We start from the raw sequence: 21,547 nt of genomic DNA, 5'->3' as shown, positions 1-21,547 counted from the left end.
AATCCACAGCCTACAGAGGACCGTTACACTATGAATGCACATCCGCCGCCTACAGCGGACCGTTACAATATTATGAACGCACATACACCGCCTACAGCGGGCCGTAACATTACTTTCCCCTCAGAGAAGACTTGTCCCGAGTCTTGGTCTAGAATATTTGTGGGTAAGGCAACTCCGGCAGTTGTCAACATCCCACCGCTGCCACCATTTGTAACGTGCGAAGTCAAAGACGCAACAGATCCCTTCAGAAAAGTATGTTTTACTGCTTGTGAACGCATGGGCATATTACGTAATGTATTTGAAATAATCTCTACAAACTCTATATCATCCATGTCCTCAAAAATATGGGCGGGATGAAACGGTACATGGGAAAGTTTATTAAATGTTTATTAAAAGAGTTGTTGTCGAAGTTCTTGTATGACCTAAAATTATCCTTTGTATCATTTATGTCTCACATTGTTCTCCTATATTAGTTGCTATGAGGATGTGAAAGTCGCTAAGGCCGCTTTTAAAGTTGACAGTTATACACATGAAAGACTTTGCATTGGTAAGGATAACATCAATAAGTGTTGGTCTGCAGTTTTTCATAAAACATGTAGGTTCAGAGGTAATATTGTCCAGGGTAATGTTATCACAGATGTTAAAGGAGGTTTACATTTATCTCTTTTCAGTAAGTCATAATACAAATCTCCTATGTAGATGATATGTTCAAAAGTTATCAGTATTTTGTCTAAACACTTAGAGGTAATTTTCAAAGTCTGTATCTGACATCGACGGTTTGCGATACAAGCACAGAATACCTCATTTACGCCACTGGAGTGAAAACTCGTAGCACAGGCACTCAAGTTGATCTTTTTCCAGGTCCATGCGGCGTTTCAAAGGGAGATCAGCTCGAGTAATGGTCATCTGTCCACCGCAATGGAAGTTGCCATATCGTCTTTCTAGCGTGTATCCGTCTGCAGTGAAAAGGTTGTTGTTGAAATTCTCATCCAGATTGGTTTCGGCAATTACTTTTCTAGGGTTTGGAATAAAAATGAGTCTGGAAACGCAATGATTATATTCAGGGCATATGGCACATAGAGGACATGTAAAAAAAGAGTATGATGGATTTATCTTTAATGCTGATTTAAGATCGTGATCCTTGAGTTTAGAACCGCTTTTAAGAATCCAGTGATGACAGGTAGAGCAAAATAAAACTTGATGACATTTACGTACATTGTTATGGCAATCACTGCAATTTTTCATAGAATTATTAGCAGAAGGGTCAGGATTTAGTGAAACGTCGCCGCTGCAAACAAATATTTTGGGCGTATTCCTACTTCCCCTGTACATGTAAGGCGTACTTTAGGAATAATCTAGCCATTCTATGGACAAACGTTAAATATGTAAGAGGTAGGTTACTCATACGTCGAGATAAGTTGGCATGAAGGTGTACCGTATTCAGAAATATCAGACATATGTCTGACGAAGGTGTAGCTTATTGAATTTGTTTCTACCGTACAGCAACCGTATTATTAGTGTTTTGCCAGCGTTCTGCGGTCATGTGAGTAGCTCCTCTTCAATACCACCCGTCACCACAAAAATGGAAGGTCCAATGAGGCTTCGACAAGAATACCAACTAGTCTTTTGTTCTCCAACATCATTATGAAATTATCGAATTGACATTACACCAGATCTGTGCAAATAGGATGAGGAGTAGAAGAAGTCAACGATGGCGGAAGGTCTCGGTCATATCGAGGATGACGGCACTTTGACCTGTACGACCAGCTTCTCCGAAACGAGGACCAATCAACTTTCAAGAATTTTATGCGGATGTACCCCAAGATGTTCGGCGAACTGTTTACCGGAGTGGGGCTCATGACCATCAGGCAATACACCTGGTACATTGAGCCCCTGGAGCCAGGCACAAAGCTTGCTCTGGTATTGAGTCACCGTGCCTCTGGGAGCAAGTTTGTCTCAATGAAGTTCAGTTGCAGCGTCCCTCACGCCGGGAACTCCTCGTCCGTATCTGTCAAGCCATCATCGATGAATACATGGACGAGTAAAGTATTTGCCCCACAACTTCTGATGGTTAACAGTTGAAGTTTAAGAAAAGTGTAACTTTCCCCATACATGTGGGACATTTGATGGAAAGCACGTTACAGGGCAATGTCCCCTATAGACTGGGTCCATGTACTCTATAAAGGATTATACCTCTTTGTTCTGATGCATCAGACTCTTAGATTTACAATGTCTCTGAGCTGAGGGAACGCGCTTGAGATTGTACCATATGTTTCCCTGACCCCGAGCCTCTTCCCAGCGACTACCAGGACATGCCCTACTTTTTCATCGGCGACGATGCCTTCGCCCTCAAACCGAACATGATGATCACTTTACACTGACATGGACCTAGCAATATTCTTGGCCCTACTTCTCGGTCTTGTCATCGGCTGGCGGCAGGGGCTGTAGGCAACTGATATAGCAACCGAAGAGGCACGGGCAGGCACGGAAACAATCATCGGAAGCAGGGGATGGAGGGCGTGTTGACTGCGGCCGGTTTGTGGCATAGCATTGCTGTCTTCTATGTTATCTTGGATACAATGTGGATGTAGATAGCTTGATGACTACTGTATGATTGTGGTTTTATAGAGACTGACATCGTATGTATGCAGAACGTCATGCGATCGTCGGCAACACGCCAAGTGTAAAAAACACACTGTGTAAACATTCATTTAAGAGTTTAAAATCGAGAGGAGTTTGATGAAGCACCTGGCAATGTGCATGTAGGTGGATAACCCAAATTATTTAGGGGTTCATTATGTCAATATATGTCAAAGATCAATCATACATCTCCTGTTATGGTTCAGTATTTGAACGTCACAGTCATTGTCATTTGTTTATTTTTTCAATGTACATGTCATTTAAACTAGAATTACCATTGGTTACTTTTACAACCTTGAACGTACATAAAACAGCTTCGTCAAGCAATGGAAGGTGATTTGCTTGGAGCAAACTCTTCTGGAATTTCACGGAAGCCATGCGACTGAAGTCCGACCCTTTGGACATACTTATAGACTCCAGACCTAACATAGTTAAGAGAATTATGTCGACCATGTCTGCTCCATATTCACCATAGTCAATCATATTGTTACCTAGACACTCTTTGCGCTAGTTGCAAGATTATGCTAATTAAGTATATTGGTTTCCCAAGTGCTTCTCTATGAGATTTTCAAAATATTGACATTCAAATGTTATTGACTTTGTTGTTTTCTATATGGGAGATTATAGAATGGTATTGTTTAACACGTTGGCTTCGGGCGACTCCCAATTAGCTGGTTATGGCAGCGAGCACTGGTGATCGTCCCGATGTCGACTTATACATCAATATAGATAACAATTCAATTTCTTATGAAATTATATTTGCTATAAGCTTATATGTAAATATCACGATGTGTATCGCTCGTCAAAACTTATCAAGTATGTGTATTCATGATACTACACATTAACAGCACAAAGATATCAATTCAACAACCAAAATCGAATAACAAGTATTATTATGAAATTATTATAGCATACACTTTCACATTCTATAGTATATAATCATATTAACACAAAAAGAATAATGGAGTGAGTACGTGCATCAAAGGATGGCCGAATTAAATGTTACATTACAAACTGTTTACTTTAAATACAATGTGGATATGTATAACAGCATTACATTAAATAAACCTCTTGATAAAAAAAAACAATTAATAAATTATCGTAAAAAACTGAAGTAAAGGCCCATGATTCCTGCGAATTGTAAAGAAATGTAGAGAGTTGTAGTTCTTCTTGAATGAATAACAGTTTTGGGAACAATGATGCAAAACAGATTTAGTGAGTTTTCTGATTCATATTTTTCAAACATTTAGACATCAACACAATGCTGCCTATCAATCCTTTACAAAATAATATTCGTGATAAGGACTTGGACATACCTTATTTGCAATTACAAGTGTTATACCGGGAACATGTTTTGCAATTACGCTTGCATATTTATACAGAGTGTGGGGGGGGGGGCGTAACTTGCAACAAACAAAGGGGGTTGGGTAAAAAATATCGTTTGAAGAATATGCCTTTCGCCACATACTGGACGCATACATTGTTCCAGAATCGGTACTTTTTCAAAATAAAACCGACATATTGGTAACAACCGAACATATTGTTCACTCAATTATTGCAGAAAAGTAAAATACGTCACCTCCCTGTTTATAGCGGGTTTTAAGCAATATAAATACATAGACATATAATCTACGACGTTTTATATAAATAGTAGGATCTGGTCGTCCCAGGTTGTTGTAAAGCAGTGAAGGCAAAAAAACAAACCCCAATCTGCAGCATGTTTGCTAGTTGTTTAAATGATTTTGCACACGGCTGCAACTGTTGCAACAATAATGAGCGCCATGGACGCGACCAGACTTCCGGCTCCACCCATGTGAATCTGTGGGTCGTAGAAGATACTTCCGGTAAACTTTGGGAACCGGAAACGTATGATCTGCTTGCTTCCCTGAGTGAATACCTGAGGGAAATCGTCCGCCATGTCGACGATTTGGTTGTCTTTTGTAATCTGAAGTATTGCGATTTACCGGTTAAGCGTTAATTAATATATGTACACATGAATCTAACTAAAGGGCGATGATTGCCTAATTACACGAGAATGTGGTCGTGTAATGTGGGTGAAACCGGAGCACCCAGAGATAACCTAGCTGTCCGGCATGGTGGCCTCAAACCAGGCTAAAATACCCCCAGGCCAGGAATCGCGCTAACCACTACGCTAACCACTACGCTAACCACTACGCTTACCACTACGCTAACCACTGCGCCAACCACTACGCTTACCACTACGCTAACCACTACGCTTACCACTACGCTAACCACTGCGCCAACCACTACGCTTACCACTACGCTAACCACTACGCTAACCACTGCGCCAACCACTGCGCTAACCACTGCGCTAACCACTACGCTTACCACTACGCTTACCACTGCGCCAACCACTACGCTAACCACTACGCTAACCACTACGCTTACCACTACGCTAACCACTGCGCTAACCACTGCGCCAACCACTGCGCCAACCACTACGCTAACCACTGCGCTAACCACTACGCTAACCACTGCGCTAACCACTGCGCCAACCACTACGCTAACCACTGCGCTAACCACTACGCTAACCACTGCGCTAACCACCACGCTACCACTACGCTAACCACTACGCTAACCACTGCGCCAAACACTACGCCAACCACTGCGCTAACCACTACGCTAACCAATACGCTAACCACTGCGCTAACCACTGCGCTAACCACTGCGCCAACCACTGCGCCAACCACTACGCTAACCACTGCGCCAACCACTGCGCTAACCACTGCGCTAACCACTGCGCTAACCACTGCGCTAACCACTACGCCAACCACTACTCTAACCACTGCGCCAACCACTGCGCCAACCACTGCGCTAACCACTGCGCTAACCACTACGCTAACCACTGCGCTAACCACTGCGCCAACCACTACGCTAACCACTGCGCCAACCACTACGCTAACCACTGCGCTAACCACTACGCTAACCACTACGCTAACCACTGCGCTAACCACTGCGCCAACCACTGCGCTAACCACTGCGCTAACCACTGCGCTAACCACTGCGCTAACCACTGCGCTAACCACTGCGCCAACCACTGCGCCAACCACTGCGCTAACCACGGCGCTAACCACTGCGCCAACCACTGCGCTAACCACTGCGCCAACCGGAAAACGTTAATTTACATTAGCGGTACGTCTTCACTTGAGTGGCATGAACATGCTTCATTTTTTATTTGCTTTTCTTTCGCATCAACACTTCATGCAAATAAATCATTTATTCATACAAATACATTTTTTGTCAATTTTAACTAAATGCTATTGCTTGACAAAGAAAGTAGTTTGGTGATGAATATTCTCTTTCTAAGATAAGACGGGGTGTTGTTGACGCAATTCTATTGAAATTGATACAGGTATATTGAAAGTGCATTGAAGTGTACCTGCAATTAACATACTGCAAATTTAATGTGAAAATAACCACTGTGCTATTGAGTGATCAGAACGAGTCGTCAATAATGGATGCAGTAACCATGCAACTATACATACAGCTGAAGTAAATAACAACCATTCAATTGATTAGGACTATTTGCATGTTGAATATGCCTGTCAGGCACGTAATATATCATGTAAAAAAACTTCAAGTTAGCAAATTCTTCCACGAGTCAACGCGATCATGTTAATTATTTACCAACCAGAGGCGTAGCCAGGCTTTACAGAATGTTACGCACGAAAGGGGCGGGTGTGGGAGGGGGAATACCCCTGTAGCCGGTTGGGGGTTAGGGGGGTCTTCCGAGGGAAAACATAAAAATAAAACTACAGTGATGAGCTCTGAGATGTATTTGGAGGGATTTATAGGTTCGAGGCCGCCGACTTTGTAGTTATCAAGTGATTAATATAGGCTCAGTAAGCTATCTAGCACAGAGAAGCTATGCTTCCTTTTATTCTGATATTATTTTTTAGCTTAGCCTTCAACTTTGATGCCATTTTTGGCCATATTCATTTATTCATTTATTCATTTTTTTCAAATTGAATGCGTAAATGCGTAACGCTGGCTACGCCGCTGCCAACTACAATTATATCAAACTTCATCAGTGAAAACGGTTGGCTATACTTTCGACCATTTCAGTTTCTATTGTAATCATGTTCCGTCAAACGTGTCACCTACCTTATTTGACAAATAGACGTCAGCGTTACCAACAGAAAGCTTGTCGGGTTTGCCAGACTCACTCGTTTTTTCGCCTTTGTCATTTTTCCCCTTTATGACTATGTCAAAATCTAGAAACGCTCCAGTTTCGCTCTGCTGGCACGCATTCGTTCCATCGCAGAACGTCCATCCATTCACCTTCGTGTTGAATTTGACGTCGCCTAGAGGTGGATAGTAATAGTGCTTATATCGCATATAACTTAACGAAACCACTTGCCTTTCATACCATACACTATAACAATAAAAAAAATCATTTGAAGGTTGAGTTGTTTATAAAAAATTCGTAAACATTGAAAAACAGCAGAAATTCCAATTCCAATTATACATTGGGGCGAATGTTCAGAACATTGTTAAAGTTACCATCGTTGTTAACTTCCATGTATTTACATCTCTGGAAGTTTAATGGATACACATGTGATCTACAGTTATTTCTAACAAGATTTGAGAAAACAGTTTGAGCTGTATATATTTTATGGTAATGTATGACTACATCATAACATATTTCAACTTATAAAGTAAACAATGCTGACGTACAGACCGTCGTTAGCTTAAATGAAGATCTGGCCAATCGGACCATTGGTGCATATTTAAAGTTTCAAACTGTGATGCTACCCAAGAACGATTCTTAAATGCCAAAAGCGAATGTTAGGAGAGGGTTCTCGAAAAGTCACATATCAATGGTAATGCAAAACAGGATGAGACTGAGTGGTGCAAAGAAAATAGGTGAGCAGATAGATGTCGGGTTTGTTTTATGGGAAAGGTGTGAGCCGTGCAGAGAAAGGAGATACTTGAGGACTGCGGGTTCTGTGGCGATATTAAAGGGACGAATTAACGTGAAGGTGAAGCAGGGGGCTCGTTCTTTGAAAAGTGACAGAGTGAGGACAGTTGGTGTTGATAAAACACAGGTGGATAGGCTGCTTAGCAGATGTTTGATATCTAAAAGTGCGTAGAAGAGTACCATAAGCAATCAAATTATTTTGTGTATAGCGATTTGTTATTCTATGTTAGTTCAAATGAGTGGTTGTGAAACATACCCTCTTTCACTGAACTAGTTTCGTCGCCAACTGTTATGTTTCCATCTTCATTAAAGAAGTACATTTCGATCTGAAACGTCGCCGAGTTTGACAGCGTTGCGGTAAAGGTAATCTTCTTGGTTCCAATTTCCGTATCCGGGTAGTCGACATCGGTAACGGCCCTGAAGATAGTAAAGCTCTTGATTACTTGTGTGTTTTCCCGTTGCGATAAAGTTATTATTATTATTATTATTATTATTATTATTATTATTATTATTATTATTATTATCGCATCATTGACGTTGTAGTATCCTTTAAATCAGTCTGAATTGCACGGTGAACAGCAAAATTGCATCTTTTATTATGCAATTACTACCTGTTACGCCTTCTACCACTATCTTTATCTTTTTAACCATTGATGCGCATCGTTCCGTTCAGTATAACTTACGAGAAGGTAAAATCTTGGCTGGCAAAGTTGTTGAATTTGTGGCTATTGTCCTTAATGTCAGAACCGTCCGCCAGCTTCTCTTTCAGATTGTCAAACTCAACAGTCACTGAACTGTCATCTAAATGCAAGAAAATGATACTTTTCTTCAGCGTGTGTAAGTTCATATTCATGTGCACGATGCATAATAACAACTGTTTTATGGATATAAGAATGGGTTTGTCAGAGTATACATCGTTTTAATTAAATGTTATAGCAACAATGTCTTAAAGGCCTAGTTTAAGGAATGTTTGGCATGATAATCCCCTGCTGTGCATCTCCTGCTAATTGCACAGGTGTCACAGTAGGGGCCAATTTCCTGTGTATTCGTTTATTGGCTCAGGGCCATTTAGGGTCCATTTTTATAATAAAACTAATAAAATACAAAACTGCACAGCAGGATACTCAGATTGGTGATCTGATAAGACAATTAGGCAATAAGATTAAGATCAATTAACAGAGGTTGTGTAAAAATACACAGTTTGGGGGGTGGGGGTCACTTATAGAAGGCTTAAACTATGCTTTTAAGCATATTTGTTCACGTAGGCGCGCTGTGGTTTGCGCACACGTTCCTCACAGTGGCGTCCCGGGTTCGAGTTCCATTATAGTCCTGCGTATGTGGGTTTTGTTGGTGGTCACAATGCCGGACAAAACATATCAAGTACCATCCAGGTACTCCGGTTCCTACTACAACACAGGAACCACATACTCTCGCAACATTGAAACAAGTTAATACAAAACATACGATCACACTCGTTGTAAAATAAATATGTTAAACCATAGCCGGTCATAACCAAGCTGTCGTATACTTCTTCTGGTGTAGGATTCACACGAGTCCCATATTGACAACGGAGTTGCTTATTGTGCCATTATAGTATATTCTAGTATATTTTACTGAAACCAATTGCCCATACTGTAATGTGTGCGATACAGTTCAACGAATCAACCGCCCTTAAAGGCCTAGTTTAAGGAATATTTGGCATGACAATCCTCTGCTGTGCATCTCCTGCTAATTGACACCACGCCGATTACGGTAAGACTACGCCTACAGTGTCACGTGACCCCCGAGTAAGGGTCCTCCGACATGAACACAGAAGCAGATGATAATTATTCAGAATTATCAGATAAAAATGCATGGAACATGGTAAAACAGCAATAAAAGCAAGAAAAAAAATAATTTAGTTAATTATTGTTCTTAATTGAATTCAATGTATGATTTAGGTAGAATAAATGTCCGAACTTTAAAATAATTAATTTCTAAATAACCCCTGAATTTTGTTACAATACAAAGGCAGTCTCTATTGTAAAAATCAAATTTAGGGAAACAAAACGTATTAATTTCCTTTACGAAAGTCAACAATAAACGACGTTTGTTTAGATTAAATGGAGTGTGCTTTTTTCTGCCTTTCTCCATTAAAAATAACCTTTTATACAAGTTTAGTGAATTATTATTAATAATATAACTACCGTAATGTTTCTCTCAATTAATTAATATCCGTATTAAATGAAATGCAAAACTGTTCTAACAAGCAGCATACATGTAGGAGTTAGAAATGATCATAGTCATTATAAATACACAGGTTTATACATTGATTTGCGTCATTTACAAAGATGATTTTGTTTTATCTATAGGTATATACTTTTTGTGACCTTTAGCTATATGATATTAGATCTTTTATCTAAATTTAAAAAGAAATGTAACTCAAATCAACTGAATTGTCTTTTTTACTAACAGTATGTCCAAACAAATTTAAAAGCAAATGTATGTGCTTCGGATATAAAACTTTACGCACAAGGAGACAAATTTCAAAATAAAAATAAGATATCGTCAATGATATACACTAATACTCATACTGATGTTTCTTGTTTTAAGACAAACGGTAAAGATACGTATATTATGAACGGTCACATTTAGAATTTGGAGGGTTGAAACAGTCTACTGAAAAGTCACTTTGTTATCAAACAAATGCCAAAAAATGCATAATTTAAGCAGCATTTAGGGAAAATGACAGTATTGTGAATTTCCTTAATTGTCTTTACTATCTCTCAGTAAATAAGAAACATATTTTGTGTTAAATATATAGAAAACAGAGTAATTACACTACTGAGTACTGTTGATAAGTGCAGATTGTCGGCGGGCATGGTGGATAGCAACGGGCAACTGATACTCCCCGCCTAATATTGGCGCTGATTGGTTAGTCGGGTATCGTCCGGCCAGTTTGACTGACAGGCCGCGTCACGTTAATTGCACTGATGACACCGTCAGGCCAATTTCCTGTTTATTTGTTTGTTGGCTCAGGGCCATTTAGGGTCCATTTCTATAATAAAACCTCCAAACCTGCACAGCAGTATATTCAGATCGGAGATTTGATAAGACAATTAGGCAATTAGATTTATATCAATACACAGACATTGTGTACAATACACGTTTTTGTTTGTTTGTAGTTGTTGTTTTTTGTGTGTTTTGTTGTTGTTGTTGTTTTTGTTTTTTTTTGTTTTTTTTGTTGGGGGGGGGGGGGGGGGCGGGGTCACTTATTGAAGGATTAAACTAGGAAGGCATAGTTTAAGGAATGTTTGGCATGACAATCGCCTGCTGTGCATCTTCTGCTAATTGCTCTGATGTAACAGTAGGGGCCAATTTCCTGTTGTTTTGTTTTTGTTTATTGACTTAGGGCCATTTAGGGTCAATTTCCATAATAAAACCGCCAAAACGGCACAGCAGGATACTCAGATCAGAGATCTGATAACACAATTAGGCAATTAGATTAAGATCAATACACAGAGGTTGTGTACAATGCACGGTTTGGGGGGGGGGGGGGCGATTCACTTATAAGAAGGATTAAACTAGGCCTTTAAGGAGTGTTTGGCATGATAATTTTATACTGTGCATCCCTTCTTTATTGCCTGTGTCGAAGCAGGGGTCAATTTCCTGTGTATTTGTTTATTGCCTCAGGGCCATTTAGAGTTGACACTTTTAGAGTAATCTCATTGTCTCACTAATACAAAACCAATTCTTGTTTATACATTATGCATAGCCAGTGTATTTATTAATTATAGAGATGGGAAATAAATGATAAACAGATAAGAGTAATGAGTATTATTATAATAATAGTTAAATAAGTGATATATTTCAATCCGCTTTAAATGTAAACCATTATAATATCCAAAGATTAAATCATATTAATTACCTGTTATATATAACCTATAGAATCACTCTTATTATTAATTAATTTTATTATCATGTGAAAAGGTAAGCAAAAAAAAACTATTAGAGAAGATCATTTGTTCATTTCTATAAAATAAAAATCCAAAACTGCACAGCAGGACACTTGGATCTTAAATCTGAGAGACAGCAGACAGCAATAAAGCTTAAGATCAATACACATAAGTTGCGTGCTATACACGGAATTGTGGCGAAGGGGTCACTTATAGAAGGCTTAAACTAGGCCTTAAAAATATATTATCTCACCTTTAGAGAGGGTGATCTTGCCAGACCTTCCGAGGACCTTGGTGGTCACTCCGGATTGGCTCACCTCTACGTCCTCCCCACTTCCGGTCATGACCATGGTGACCACGAGTAGCGCAGTATATGTCCACATGATATATCCTTTTTTATTGTTATTCACAGGGTAAGAAAAAATATGCGAATTAAGTAGCGAACTTAACTAGTTCAATCTTGAAGCAGTTTCACCCGCCGTTCCGACTGAAAGCGCGATATATGGCTGTCAGGCGATCAATGTTTAAATATTCAAGCAGCTGACGCATTCAACAGGCCAAGCGAGGTAATATAATGACTATAAATGCATCTTTTTTCAGGTGATGTGAAACGTATTAAATATGGAGAAGTAGATCAAAAATGAATTACATTGCTTTCAGTAAATAAAGTGATTTTCTTTTTTAAGTTGGTAACGCATCTTACATTTTCATTAGGCTTATTTACGAAACCAGCAGTCAAATAAAAGAATAAATGCTCTAGTTTGGTGAAAGTTAGCCCGACAGTTTGTTGATTGGTCAATATTTGAATATAACCTTTGGATAACTTATCCAGAGTAATACAACTGGTTGCTGATTTTGTTTTAAATTTTACATGGTTTTACGTCGCCTTTATTTGATGCATTAAACCACAAGATCGTCCCATGATCAGCAACAAATGCTATACTTAGAACTATGTTGATTTGATTGATTAGTTCAGTTATTAGTAGCGCACTTCTATTTGCTGTCAGATTGGTACATATTATATCTCTTATTTTTAAGTAAAAGAATCATTCGGTGGCAACCCTATTAGATTACATCCAAGTAAAACGCGAAAAACGTCAAAACTGGAGTATCATATTTAACGGTGATAACCTATAAACGACGTGAAACAATTATATTATTACTTGACCTCAGGTAAACAAGACTATAAATTGTGGCTCACCCGCTGCAAGCAGTCACTTGGAGAGGGCAATTGTAAACATCTTTTATACCCCAAATAAATTAAATATCAACATAACATAATAAAACATCTTGCCATAACCACATTATCTTTATTATTAGAGCTTCAACGCCCATATTCAATATGAATAAAAATGCATTAAGATTGAGATCATCTATTGACTATCATAAAAGGGTTCTAAATAGTGAATGGAGCAAATACTTTGCATGCATCTATCTAAATCCATATAGATGTATTATTTATGCAGTTTAAAGATTTTTAAGTACGTGCAACATATCGTGGTAAGATTTAAAATGCATACCCACTAGCGGGTTTAGGAAGAGGGGAGGTGGGTTCTAAAATTGTTCAAGTTAAGTTTTATGTCAATATCGGATTGTTTTTTAAAACGCTAAAATATGTCAAAAGGCCGTGCCCTAAATCCCGTTCCATATATATAACGTCAAATCCTGGATCGCCACTTCAACAACTTCTATGTAATGACTTTATCCATTACCTAAGTGTCAAGTGAATCAATGAAGTGAACATTGGCTACAACAGTTAATATCCCAATCATTACATTATAGTTGATTCCTAAATTTAGTGGTCTTCCCGATTTTCTGTTTTGACCAGTACCTTGGGTAATCGGGACTAGGGGTGAACTTGAGTTACCGCGTTAGTATTTCATATGTTTAATTGAAAAATGCAAGAACTTGTTCCTTTGGCATGTCCTGTCATCTTAACGCAACAACTGACTGCATTGACTTCGCCCCAAGTAGATGGTATTTTGCCCAGTAATGTCATTTTCTTTTTAAAAAACGCCGTACATGTATATCTATTTTAGTAAATCATCTGTCAGCCGATCTTATTCATTTCTTACGTCTGTATTGGGAGTATGTTTGTTATTAGTCCAAGTAAGATTAAATAAAGCATTGCAGTTCATATCAGGTTAAATGTAATTCAAATTAATATGAGACATAAAAGAAGAAGGAGAAGGATTAAGTAAATTGGCAAAGAAACTTATACCTTAATGAAATCGCCCCCCCCCCCCCATCACCCCACCCCTAATATCGTCCAAAATGGCTTTTTATGTTGATATCGGAGAAAAGTTACTACAATATGCTCAAAATGCACTAATTCCAGCTCGAATGGTAAAAATGTCTAAGGGGAGTACCCCAAAACCCCCCTGCCAACATTTAGAACCATATAAATTTTGGTTCTGAGGGAGGGGCGCAGGTCAAAAGGTTGCGCCCTTACGTACCCCCCCCCCCCCCCAACGCCAAATTGCTAGAGCCACCCCTGGAAAAAGGTTTATATCATTTTTTTTTCAAATACTTATTAGTGTAATGTATCCTTTTGCATTATGTAACCTTCAAGTAGATTAACATTAAATTACCTCCCTTATTCTAAATTTTACCATTTTACAAGTTTTTTTTAAAGAATGCTTATCCGAAGATATAGATATTTTGCATCGAGTCTCATCTTACAAACTTTTAAAGCATCCTTATATTAAAGGTACAGTACCTGGTTTTTGTAAGTTTTAGTTAATTATACAAGAAATTTCTCACAAATGTTAACTTGATTCGCAAATCTATTATTGTATTTAATATTATCAAAATCAGTTAAATAATATGAGTTAGAGTATGACACAGACCTTATTGGACAAACTTACCATCCATGGTTAAGTGGAACGTAAGGTTGTTTGTCCTGATAGTTCGGTGGTCAGCTTCTGTGTGCCTTCCAGTGTAAGGGTTGTTGCTGTCTTTTACCGCAGGTTCCACCTCCCAGCCAATCATATTGTAGTGTGTGTAGGCTAGAACGATTCGCCAGGTTAGCTCAGTTGGTTAGAGCTCCGTGCTAGTGTTCTGGCGGTTGTAGGTTCGCGCCCCACACCGTGCACACTTTTCTTCAAGGTTTACCTAACTGGTGGCAGCGTTAAATGACAGGAGTGCCTCTGGCAGCCTTGTAGGTTAATTGAGGTAGAGTGTAGTGTGTGTGCTAAAACCAGCCTCCCGGTTAGCTCAGTTGGTTAAAGCTCCGTGCTAGTGTTCCGGCGGTTGTGGGTTCGAGCCCCACACAGGGCACACTTTTCATTCTAGGTTTACTTTAATATGATATCCATCACAACACTAGTATCTTCAATTCATACGTAGTCGGATCTGATATCGCAGACACATGGATGTATGATGCAGAATTAACATATTTATTGTCCCATGACATGATAAATAGCATCAATGTAGTTCTGCATCATACATCTGTCTGTAGAAATTAGCAGTGATAATGCACCAGTCAATCACGGCGCCCCCAGGTCCGGGGAAATACCAGGGAAATGGGCCATGTTTTTACTTTCCTGGTGGCCCCGCAGTGCCAGGTGACTGCATTGGTTTTGTCTTCGCGCCAAATTTAGCGGAGTATGGGCCTTATCTAGAGTTCGAGGGGTACCATCAGTTTGTTCCTGCATGGCGAGGATATTACCCGGGCTTGGCTGGATTGAAAGCCAAAGTCCTCGGACCTTGGGGTGCCGTGGTTACAATTGACTGCTGCATAAAGATTTAGACAAACATCCAGAAATACATGTCATATCAGCCAAATCCACTTCCAGGGTGTCTCACCTCGCCCATCAAATCCAACTTTCTGGTAATCAATCATTGTGTAATTTGCCAATACAACATCAGTTGTTTATATCACTCATGCATGCTATAAATCTACTATTATCTAACTATTATCTCATATTCTAGGGCAATATTGTCGTCCCAGCTATTATGCAGTCATGTTACCCTAGACAAATGATTCATTTTTGTCTGGGTGTAACTGTGTTAACACCGACATTCTTGAGTTGTGATTGTTTAAATGAATATTTGCATTTGTTTCAGATCTTTCTATGACATCAATTAGGAAGGAACACCAAGCAGTAGATGAAAACGACCACGCTAATATGAATACTGTGTTTGACTGCCATGAATGTGAAAATAGCTTCACAAAAGCAGTCTATCTGAAGAAGCATGTTGATAGATGCCACTCCGGGATAAGGCGATTCAGCTGCGTCACATGTTCAATGGCCTTTCAGACAGCTCATAATCTAAGACGACACATGTACAGTCTTCATTCTAAAACAAAAGATGAGTTCCAGTGTACAGAATGTCCGTACGTTTGCCATGACAAGCACACCCTGAAACAACACTCAATAGTCCACAAAACTGATAGGCCTTTTACATGTGAATTATGCAATACATTTTACAAGTCCAAGTATGCTTTAAACACACATGAGAAGCTTCACTCTACATTGCGGGAGTTCACTTGCAATGATTGTGGGAAGGGTTTCTACTCGGCTAGTAAGTTAAAGCGACACAGTAGCTCACATACTAGTGAGAGAACTTATCCATGTCCTATTTGTAGCAAGTCATTTAAGACCAAGGAACATGCTGACAGGCACAGCAAGAGACATAATATACAGAACTCCTTCCTAGCAAGAAATGAGGAACAGAGTAAAAGTGAAATGGACTGTGTGGAAATATGTGACCATGGGCAAGAATACACAGCTCAGCCTACAACTGACATAGAACAGTCCACTTCAGGTGTAGAACAGTCCTCTTTAGGTGAAGAACAGTCCATTACAGGCTTAGAATAGTTATCGTCAGGCATGGAACAGTCCATTACAGGCATACAATAGTCTCCTTCAGGCATGGTACAGTCCATAACAAGGGAAAGTAGCAGTCAATGTATGGGAGCAAGTGTATCTGGTAACTAGGGCAGGGATTAATGGTGTATATACATGAATGGAAGCAAGCGTATCTGGTAACCAGGGCAGGGATTAATGGTGTATATACATGAATGGAAGCAAGCGTATCTGGTAACCAGGGCAGGGATTAATGGTGTATATACATGTATTGAAGCAAGCGTATCTGGTAAAAAGGGCAGGGATTAATGGTGTATATACATGTATGGAAGCAAGCGTATCTGGTAACCAGGGCAGGGATTAATGGTGTATATACATGAATGGAAGCAAGCGTATCTGGTAACCAGGGCATGGATTAATGGTGTATATACATGAATGGAAGCAAGCGTATCTGGTAACCAGGGCAGGGATTAATGGTGTATATACATGTATTGAAGCAAGCATATCTGGTAACCAGGGAAGGGATTAATGGTGTATATACATGTATGGAAGCAAGCGTATCTGGTAACCAGGCAGGGATTAATGGTGTATATACATGAATGGAAGCAAGCGTATCTGGTAACCAGGGCAGGGATTAATGGTGTATATACATGAATGGAAGCAAGCGTATCTGGTAACCAGGGCAGGGATTAATGGTGTATATACATGTATGGAAGCAAGCGTATCTGGTAACCAGGGCAGGGATTAATGGTGTATATACATGTTTGGGAGCAAGTTTATCTGGTATTCGGGAAGGGATTATTGGTGTATATACATGTATGGGAGCAAGTTTATCTGGTATTCGGGAAGGGATTATTGGTGTATATACATGTATGGGAGCAAGCGTATCTGGTAACTAGGGCAGGGATTAATGGTGTATATACATGTATGGGAGCAAGCGTATCTGGTAACTAGGGCAGGGATAAATGGTGTATATACATGTTTGGGAGCAAGTTTATCTGGTATTCGGGAAGGGATTATTGGTGTATATACATGTATGGGAGCAAGCGTATCTGGTAACTAGGGCAGGGATAAATGGTGTATATACATGTATGGGAGCAAGCGTATCTGGTAACTAGGGCAGGGATAAATGGTGTATATACATGTATGGGAGCAAGCGTATCTGGTAACTAGGGCAGGGATAAATGGTTTATATACATGTTTGGGAGAAAGTTTATCTGGTAACAAGGGCAGGGATTAATGGTGTATATACATGTATGGGAGCTAGCGTATCTGGTAACAAGGGCAGGGATTAATGGTGTATATACATGTATGGGAGCTAGCGTATGTGGTATTTGGGAACGGATTAATGGAATGTTGTAATCAGGGCAGGGATTTTTCCCATATGTCAACATTAGTACAGCATTAGAGTATTAGCATTAATCCTGTAGCTGCAAATGTATGTTTGTATTTAATTTCAATGTACAATCCAGTTCATTGGTAGCAATATCAGTCTGAGATGGTAAAACATTAAGTAAATGTATGTAGTATTTTATATAAATCAATGGTTTTCACTATCTCACACTGATAGCTGCCACCTAAGGTTGTGGTAATGAGAACAGAATCGTGTGAACATTTTATGTTCGCTCTCTTTTGGAGATACGCTTTGTCAATTTTTCTGATATTTTCTTGTTTGTTACACGTTTTCAAAGTTTACAAGCTTAAATTCAGTAAATACAACTTAACAATAATGTTTTTTCTTTTTTCATCATGTGACTTGCGTTTCAAGTGTGACATTTTTTCAATATACACAATATACAGCTGTTGTATTTTTTTGAATTGTAACTTTGTACAATGTTGTTAAATTTTGATGTGATATTATTATTATGCCCCCCTTCGAAGAAGAGGGGTATATTGCTTTGCACAGGCATGTCGGTATGTCGGTCGGTCGGTCGGTCCGTCGGTAGACCAAAGCTTGTCCGAGTGATAACTCAACTATTCCTGGCCGTATGGTCATCAAACTTCACGTGAAGGTTAGGGCCTGACCAGTAGATGGCCCATATTGATTTTGGGGGTCATCGGGTCAAAGGTCAAGGTCACAGTGACCTTTAATGGTAAAATAATTTTAAAGCTTGTCCGAGTGATAACTCAACAATGCCTGCACCCATGGCCCTCAAACTTGACATGGAGGTTGGGCCTGACCAGTAGATGACCCCTATTGTTTTTGGGGGTCATCAGGCCAAAGGTCAAGGTCACAGTGACCTTGAATGGTAAAAGGTTGTCCGAGTGATAACTCAACAATGCCTGCACCCATGGCCCTCAAACTTGACTTGGAGGTTGGGCCTGACCAGTAGCTGACCCCTATTGTTTTTTGGGCTCAATGGGTCAAAGGTCAAGGTCACAGTGACCTTGAATGGTAAAAGGTTGTTCGAGTGATAACTCAACAATGCCTGAACCCATAGCCCTCAAACTTGACTTGGAGGATGGGCCTGACCAGTAGATGACCCCTATTGTTTTTGGTGGTCATTGGGCCAAAGGTCAAGGTCACAGTGACCTTGAATGGTAAAAGGTTGTCCGAGTGATATTTCAACAATGCCTGCACCCATGGCCCTCAAACTTGACTTGGAGAATTGGCCTGACCAGGAGATGACCCCTATGGTTTTGGGGGGTCATCTGGCCAAAGTCAAGGTCACAGTGACCTGGAATGGTAAAAGGTTGTCCGAGTGATAACACGACAATGCCTGCACCCATGGCCCTCAAACTTGACTTGGAGGTTGGGCCTGGCCAGAAGATGGTCCCTATTGATTTAAGGGGTCATTGGGCCAAAGGTCAAGGTCACAGTGACCTGGAATGGTAAAAGGTTATCCGAGTGATAACTTGACAATGGCTGCACCCATGGCCCTCAAACTTGATTTGGAGGTTGAGTCTGGCCAGAAGATTGTCCCTATTAATTTTAGGGGTCATTGGGCCAAAGGTCAAGGTCACAGTGACCTTGAATGATAAAAGGTTGTCCAAGTGATAACTCAACAATGCCTGCACCCATGGCCCTCAAACTTGACATGGAGGTTGGGCTTGACCAGTAGATGACCCCTATTGATTTTAGGGGTCAAAGGTCAAGGTCACAGTGACCTTGAAAGCAAACTTGACAATTCTTGGACCTATGGTCATCAAACTTGACATGAAGGTTGGGCCTGCCCAGTAGATGACCCCTATCAATTTTGGGGGTCATCAGGCCAAGGTCAATGTCACAGTAACCTTTAACGCTAAAAAGTTAACAAATCTTCCCCCACTGATATCTCAACAATGCCTGAACCTATGATCATTAAACTTGACATGGATGTTAAGCCTGACCAGTAGATCACCCTTATTGATTTTAGGATTCATAGAGCCAAAGGTCAAGGTCACAGTGATCTTGAATGGTAAAAGGTTGTCCGAGTGATAACTCAACAATGCCTGAACCCATGGCCTTCAAACTTGACTTGGAGTTGCATCTGACTTGTAGATGACCCCTTATGATTTAAGGGGTCATTGGGTCAAAGGTCAAGGTCACAGTGACCTTGAACGAAAAAAACTTGTCTTGTGATAACTTGACAATGCCTGCACCCATGGCCCTCAAACTTGACATTTAGGTTTCTGGTGACCAGCTGATGACTCTGGATTTTGAGTTCATAGAGTTAAAGGTCATGACGGTCATAACACACTTTATCCTCACTCTTTAATGGTCATAATCTTAAAACAGCAACAAATCAGCTGTCATTTCGGTCCATGCATATTTCATTCAATTGTCCATATAATCCTGACAACATGGCGCTCAGGGGGAGCATACTGTTTGACAAACATCTCTTGTTATTATTATTTCTACATATTGTTAAATGAACTGTTGTTGATATATGAAATCTAAAATTCTTTAATATGTATTTATTTACATTTTCTTTAACTACGTTAATTAATAAATCAATCAATAAATTGTACAATAATGTTGTCAGCAAAACCACATTAAATAAAAGACAAACAGCAAAGCATTGAAGTTTTTTTCCACCCCTCGTCCACCCACTCCCCCGTTTGTAATCCGTCATGTGGCGTGCATCATTCTTTTTGAAAATGAATAGAAATGTGTGTCTATATAAAGTCGAGTTCAAGATACATGTACCCACCAATTTTATCACTGATAACTGAAATACTTGCTGTAATCATATTTCACCAAAAGTGCAAAGTTAACAGATAACTATTTTCTGAAACGTATACCCCGAGAATCACCAAATGCTGAAATCTCCTGTGTTGGTTGTTTGTTTGGCTGGGCGGTTTGTTTAAAAAAATGTGGAGTGAAATACTTCCACAGTTTCAGAGAAATTGTTCTGCAACTTGGTACACATTGTCATAAAGTGTACAAGTGCCAACACTCTGTGTTTGTGGCAGTTGATTTGTGCAAGAGTCATAGCCCTTTTACTACATTTTCGCTTGGTATCTGTGCAGGGTTTGGTGGAGGCCAGGAGCGAATTACTGTACTTCCTTTGGTTGTGTGAGATTAGCCTGAAACTTGGTACACATGATCACACTGAAATGTAGTAGTGGTTCAAGTGTTCCTGTCAGTTCCGGCGAGATTGTTTAGGCGTTACATGTAAATGCCTTTTGGGTGCGCTCTCTTTTGCAAAACAGTGTGAGCCAAAGTTTAAGATGGATAGTTCTAAAATATAGTACAAATGATCACCATATTGTAAACAAGTGCTTAACAATTGAATAGTTTTGCTCTGTCCTTTACCAGTACCTATTGGCCTACTTCCTTACTTGGAAGCTAGCATTTTATTTTTTCTCATGTATACATTCTTTTGCAAACCAATATCAATGTTGCTCCTGATTGACCTCTACTTTTACCCTTTAACTACTTTCTAATAATGCTACAGTATTATATTTGGACATTGTGTATTGTTTTGCAAACCCAAGTTATTATGATCCTTGGATGACTTGACTATGCAGTTTTGATTTTTTTTTTCTTAGTTTTGAGGTTACAATAAACAGTGAGAAAGTTTGAATGATATGTCCAAACAGATATTCAAATAAACATATGTATTCAATATTTTCATTTGGTGATTTTGATCGTGACCAACAGTACGTTCCAACTTGGTCGGATTCTTTCTTTTCTTTATTACTTCCCATTCTCGTTTGTCTCTTGCTTGCAGGACTCCACATCTTCATGAAACTTTGTCAGCTTGTTGGTTCAGGTCAGATTTGAAATACAGGGA

General features: G+C 39.6%; 1 protein-coding gene and 1 long non-coding RNA gene across 2 annotated transcripts; both read right to left on the bottom strand.

The window, feature by feature from the left end:
• Nucleotides 1–243: 243 nt before the first annotated feature.
• Nucleotides 244–1,655, bottom strand: LOC128233473 (uncharacterized). The gene is made up of 2 exons (XR_008260696.1): nucleotides 1,508–1,655; nucleotides 244–956 (listed from the first exon to the last, which is right to left on the bottom strand). It is a non-coding gene; the product is annotated as an uncharacterized LOC128233473 (long non-coding RNA).
• A 1,861-nt stretch (nucleotides 1,656–3,516) lies between these two features.
• LOC128233787 (skeletal aspartic acid-rich protein 1-like) lies at nucleotides 3,517–12,044 on the bottom strand. Its single transcript, XM_052947641.1, has 5 exons — nucleotides 11,771–12,044; nucleotides 8,266–8,383; nucleotides 7,839–7,999; nucleotides 6,766–6,965; nucleotides 3,517–4,585 (listed from the first exon to the last, which is right to left on the bottom strand). The coding sequence occupies exons 1-5, from the start codon at nucleotides 11,898–11,900 to the stop codon at nucleotides 4,373–4,375; spliced, it is 822 nt and encodes a 273-aa protein (XP_052803601.1). The 5' UTR covers nucleotides 11,901–12,044; the 3' UTR covers nucleotides 3,517–4,372.
• Nucleotides 12,045–21,547: the final 9,503 nt, after the last annotated feature.

This window comes from Mya arenaria, chromosome 5, assembly GCF_026914265.1.
Source record: "Mya arenaria isolate MELC-2E11 chromosome 5, ASM2691426v1".
NCBI lineage: Eukaryota > Metazoa > Mollusca > Bivalvia > Myida > Myidae > Mya > Mya arenaria.
This window is presented reverse-complemented; position numbering and strand designations above follow the sequence as displayed.

What these genes read in the sequence shown, in the direction of transcription:
- LOC128233787 (XM_052947641.1), bottom strand. Translation starts at nt 11,900, where the DNA reads ATGTGGACATATACTGCGCTACTCGTGGTCACCATGGTCATGACCGGA. An exon ending in AACTAGTTCAGTGAAAGAGG is followed by an intron (nt 6,966 to 7,838) that starts GTATGTTTCACA and finishes ATCCACCTCTAG; the next exon opens with GCGACGTCAAATTCAACACG. An exon ending in ACGTCTATTTGTCAAATAAG is followed by an intron (nt 4,586 to 6,765) that starts GTAGGTGACACG and finishes GCAATACTTCAG; the next exon opens with ATTACAAAAGACAACCAAAT.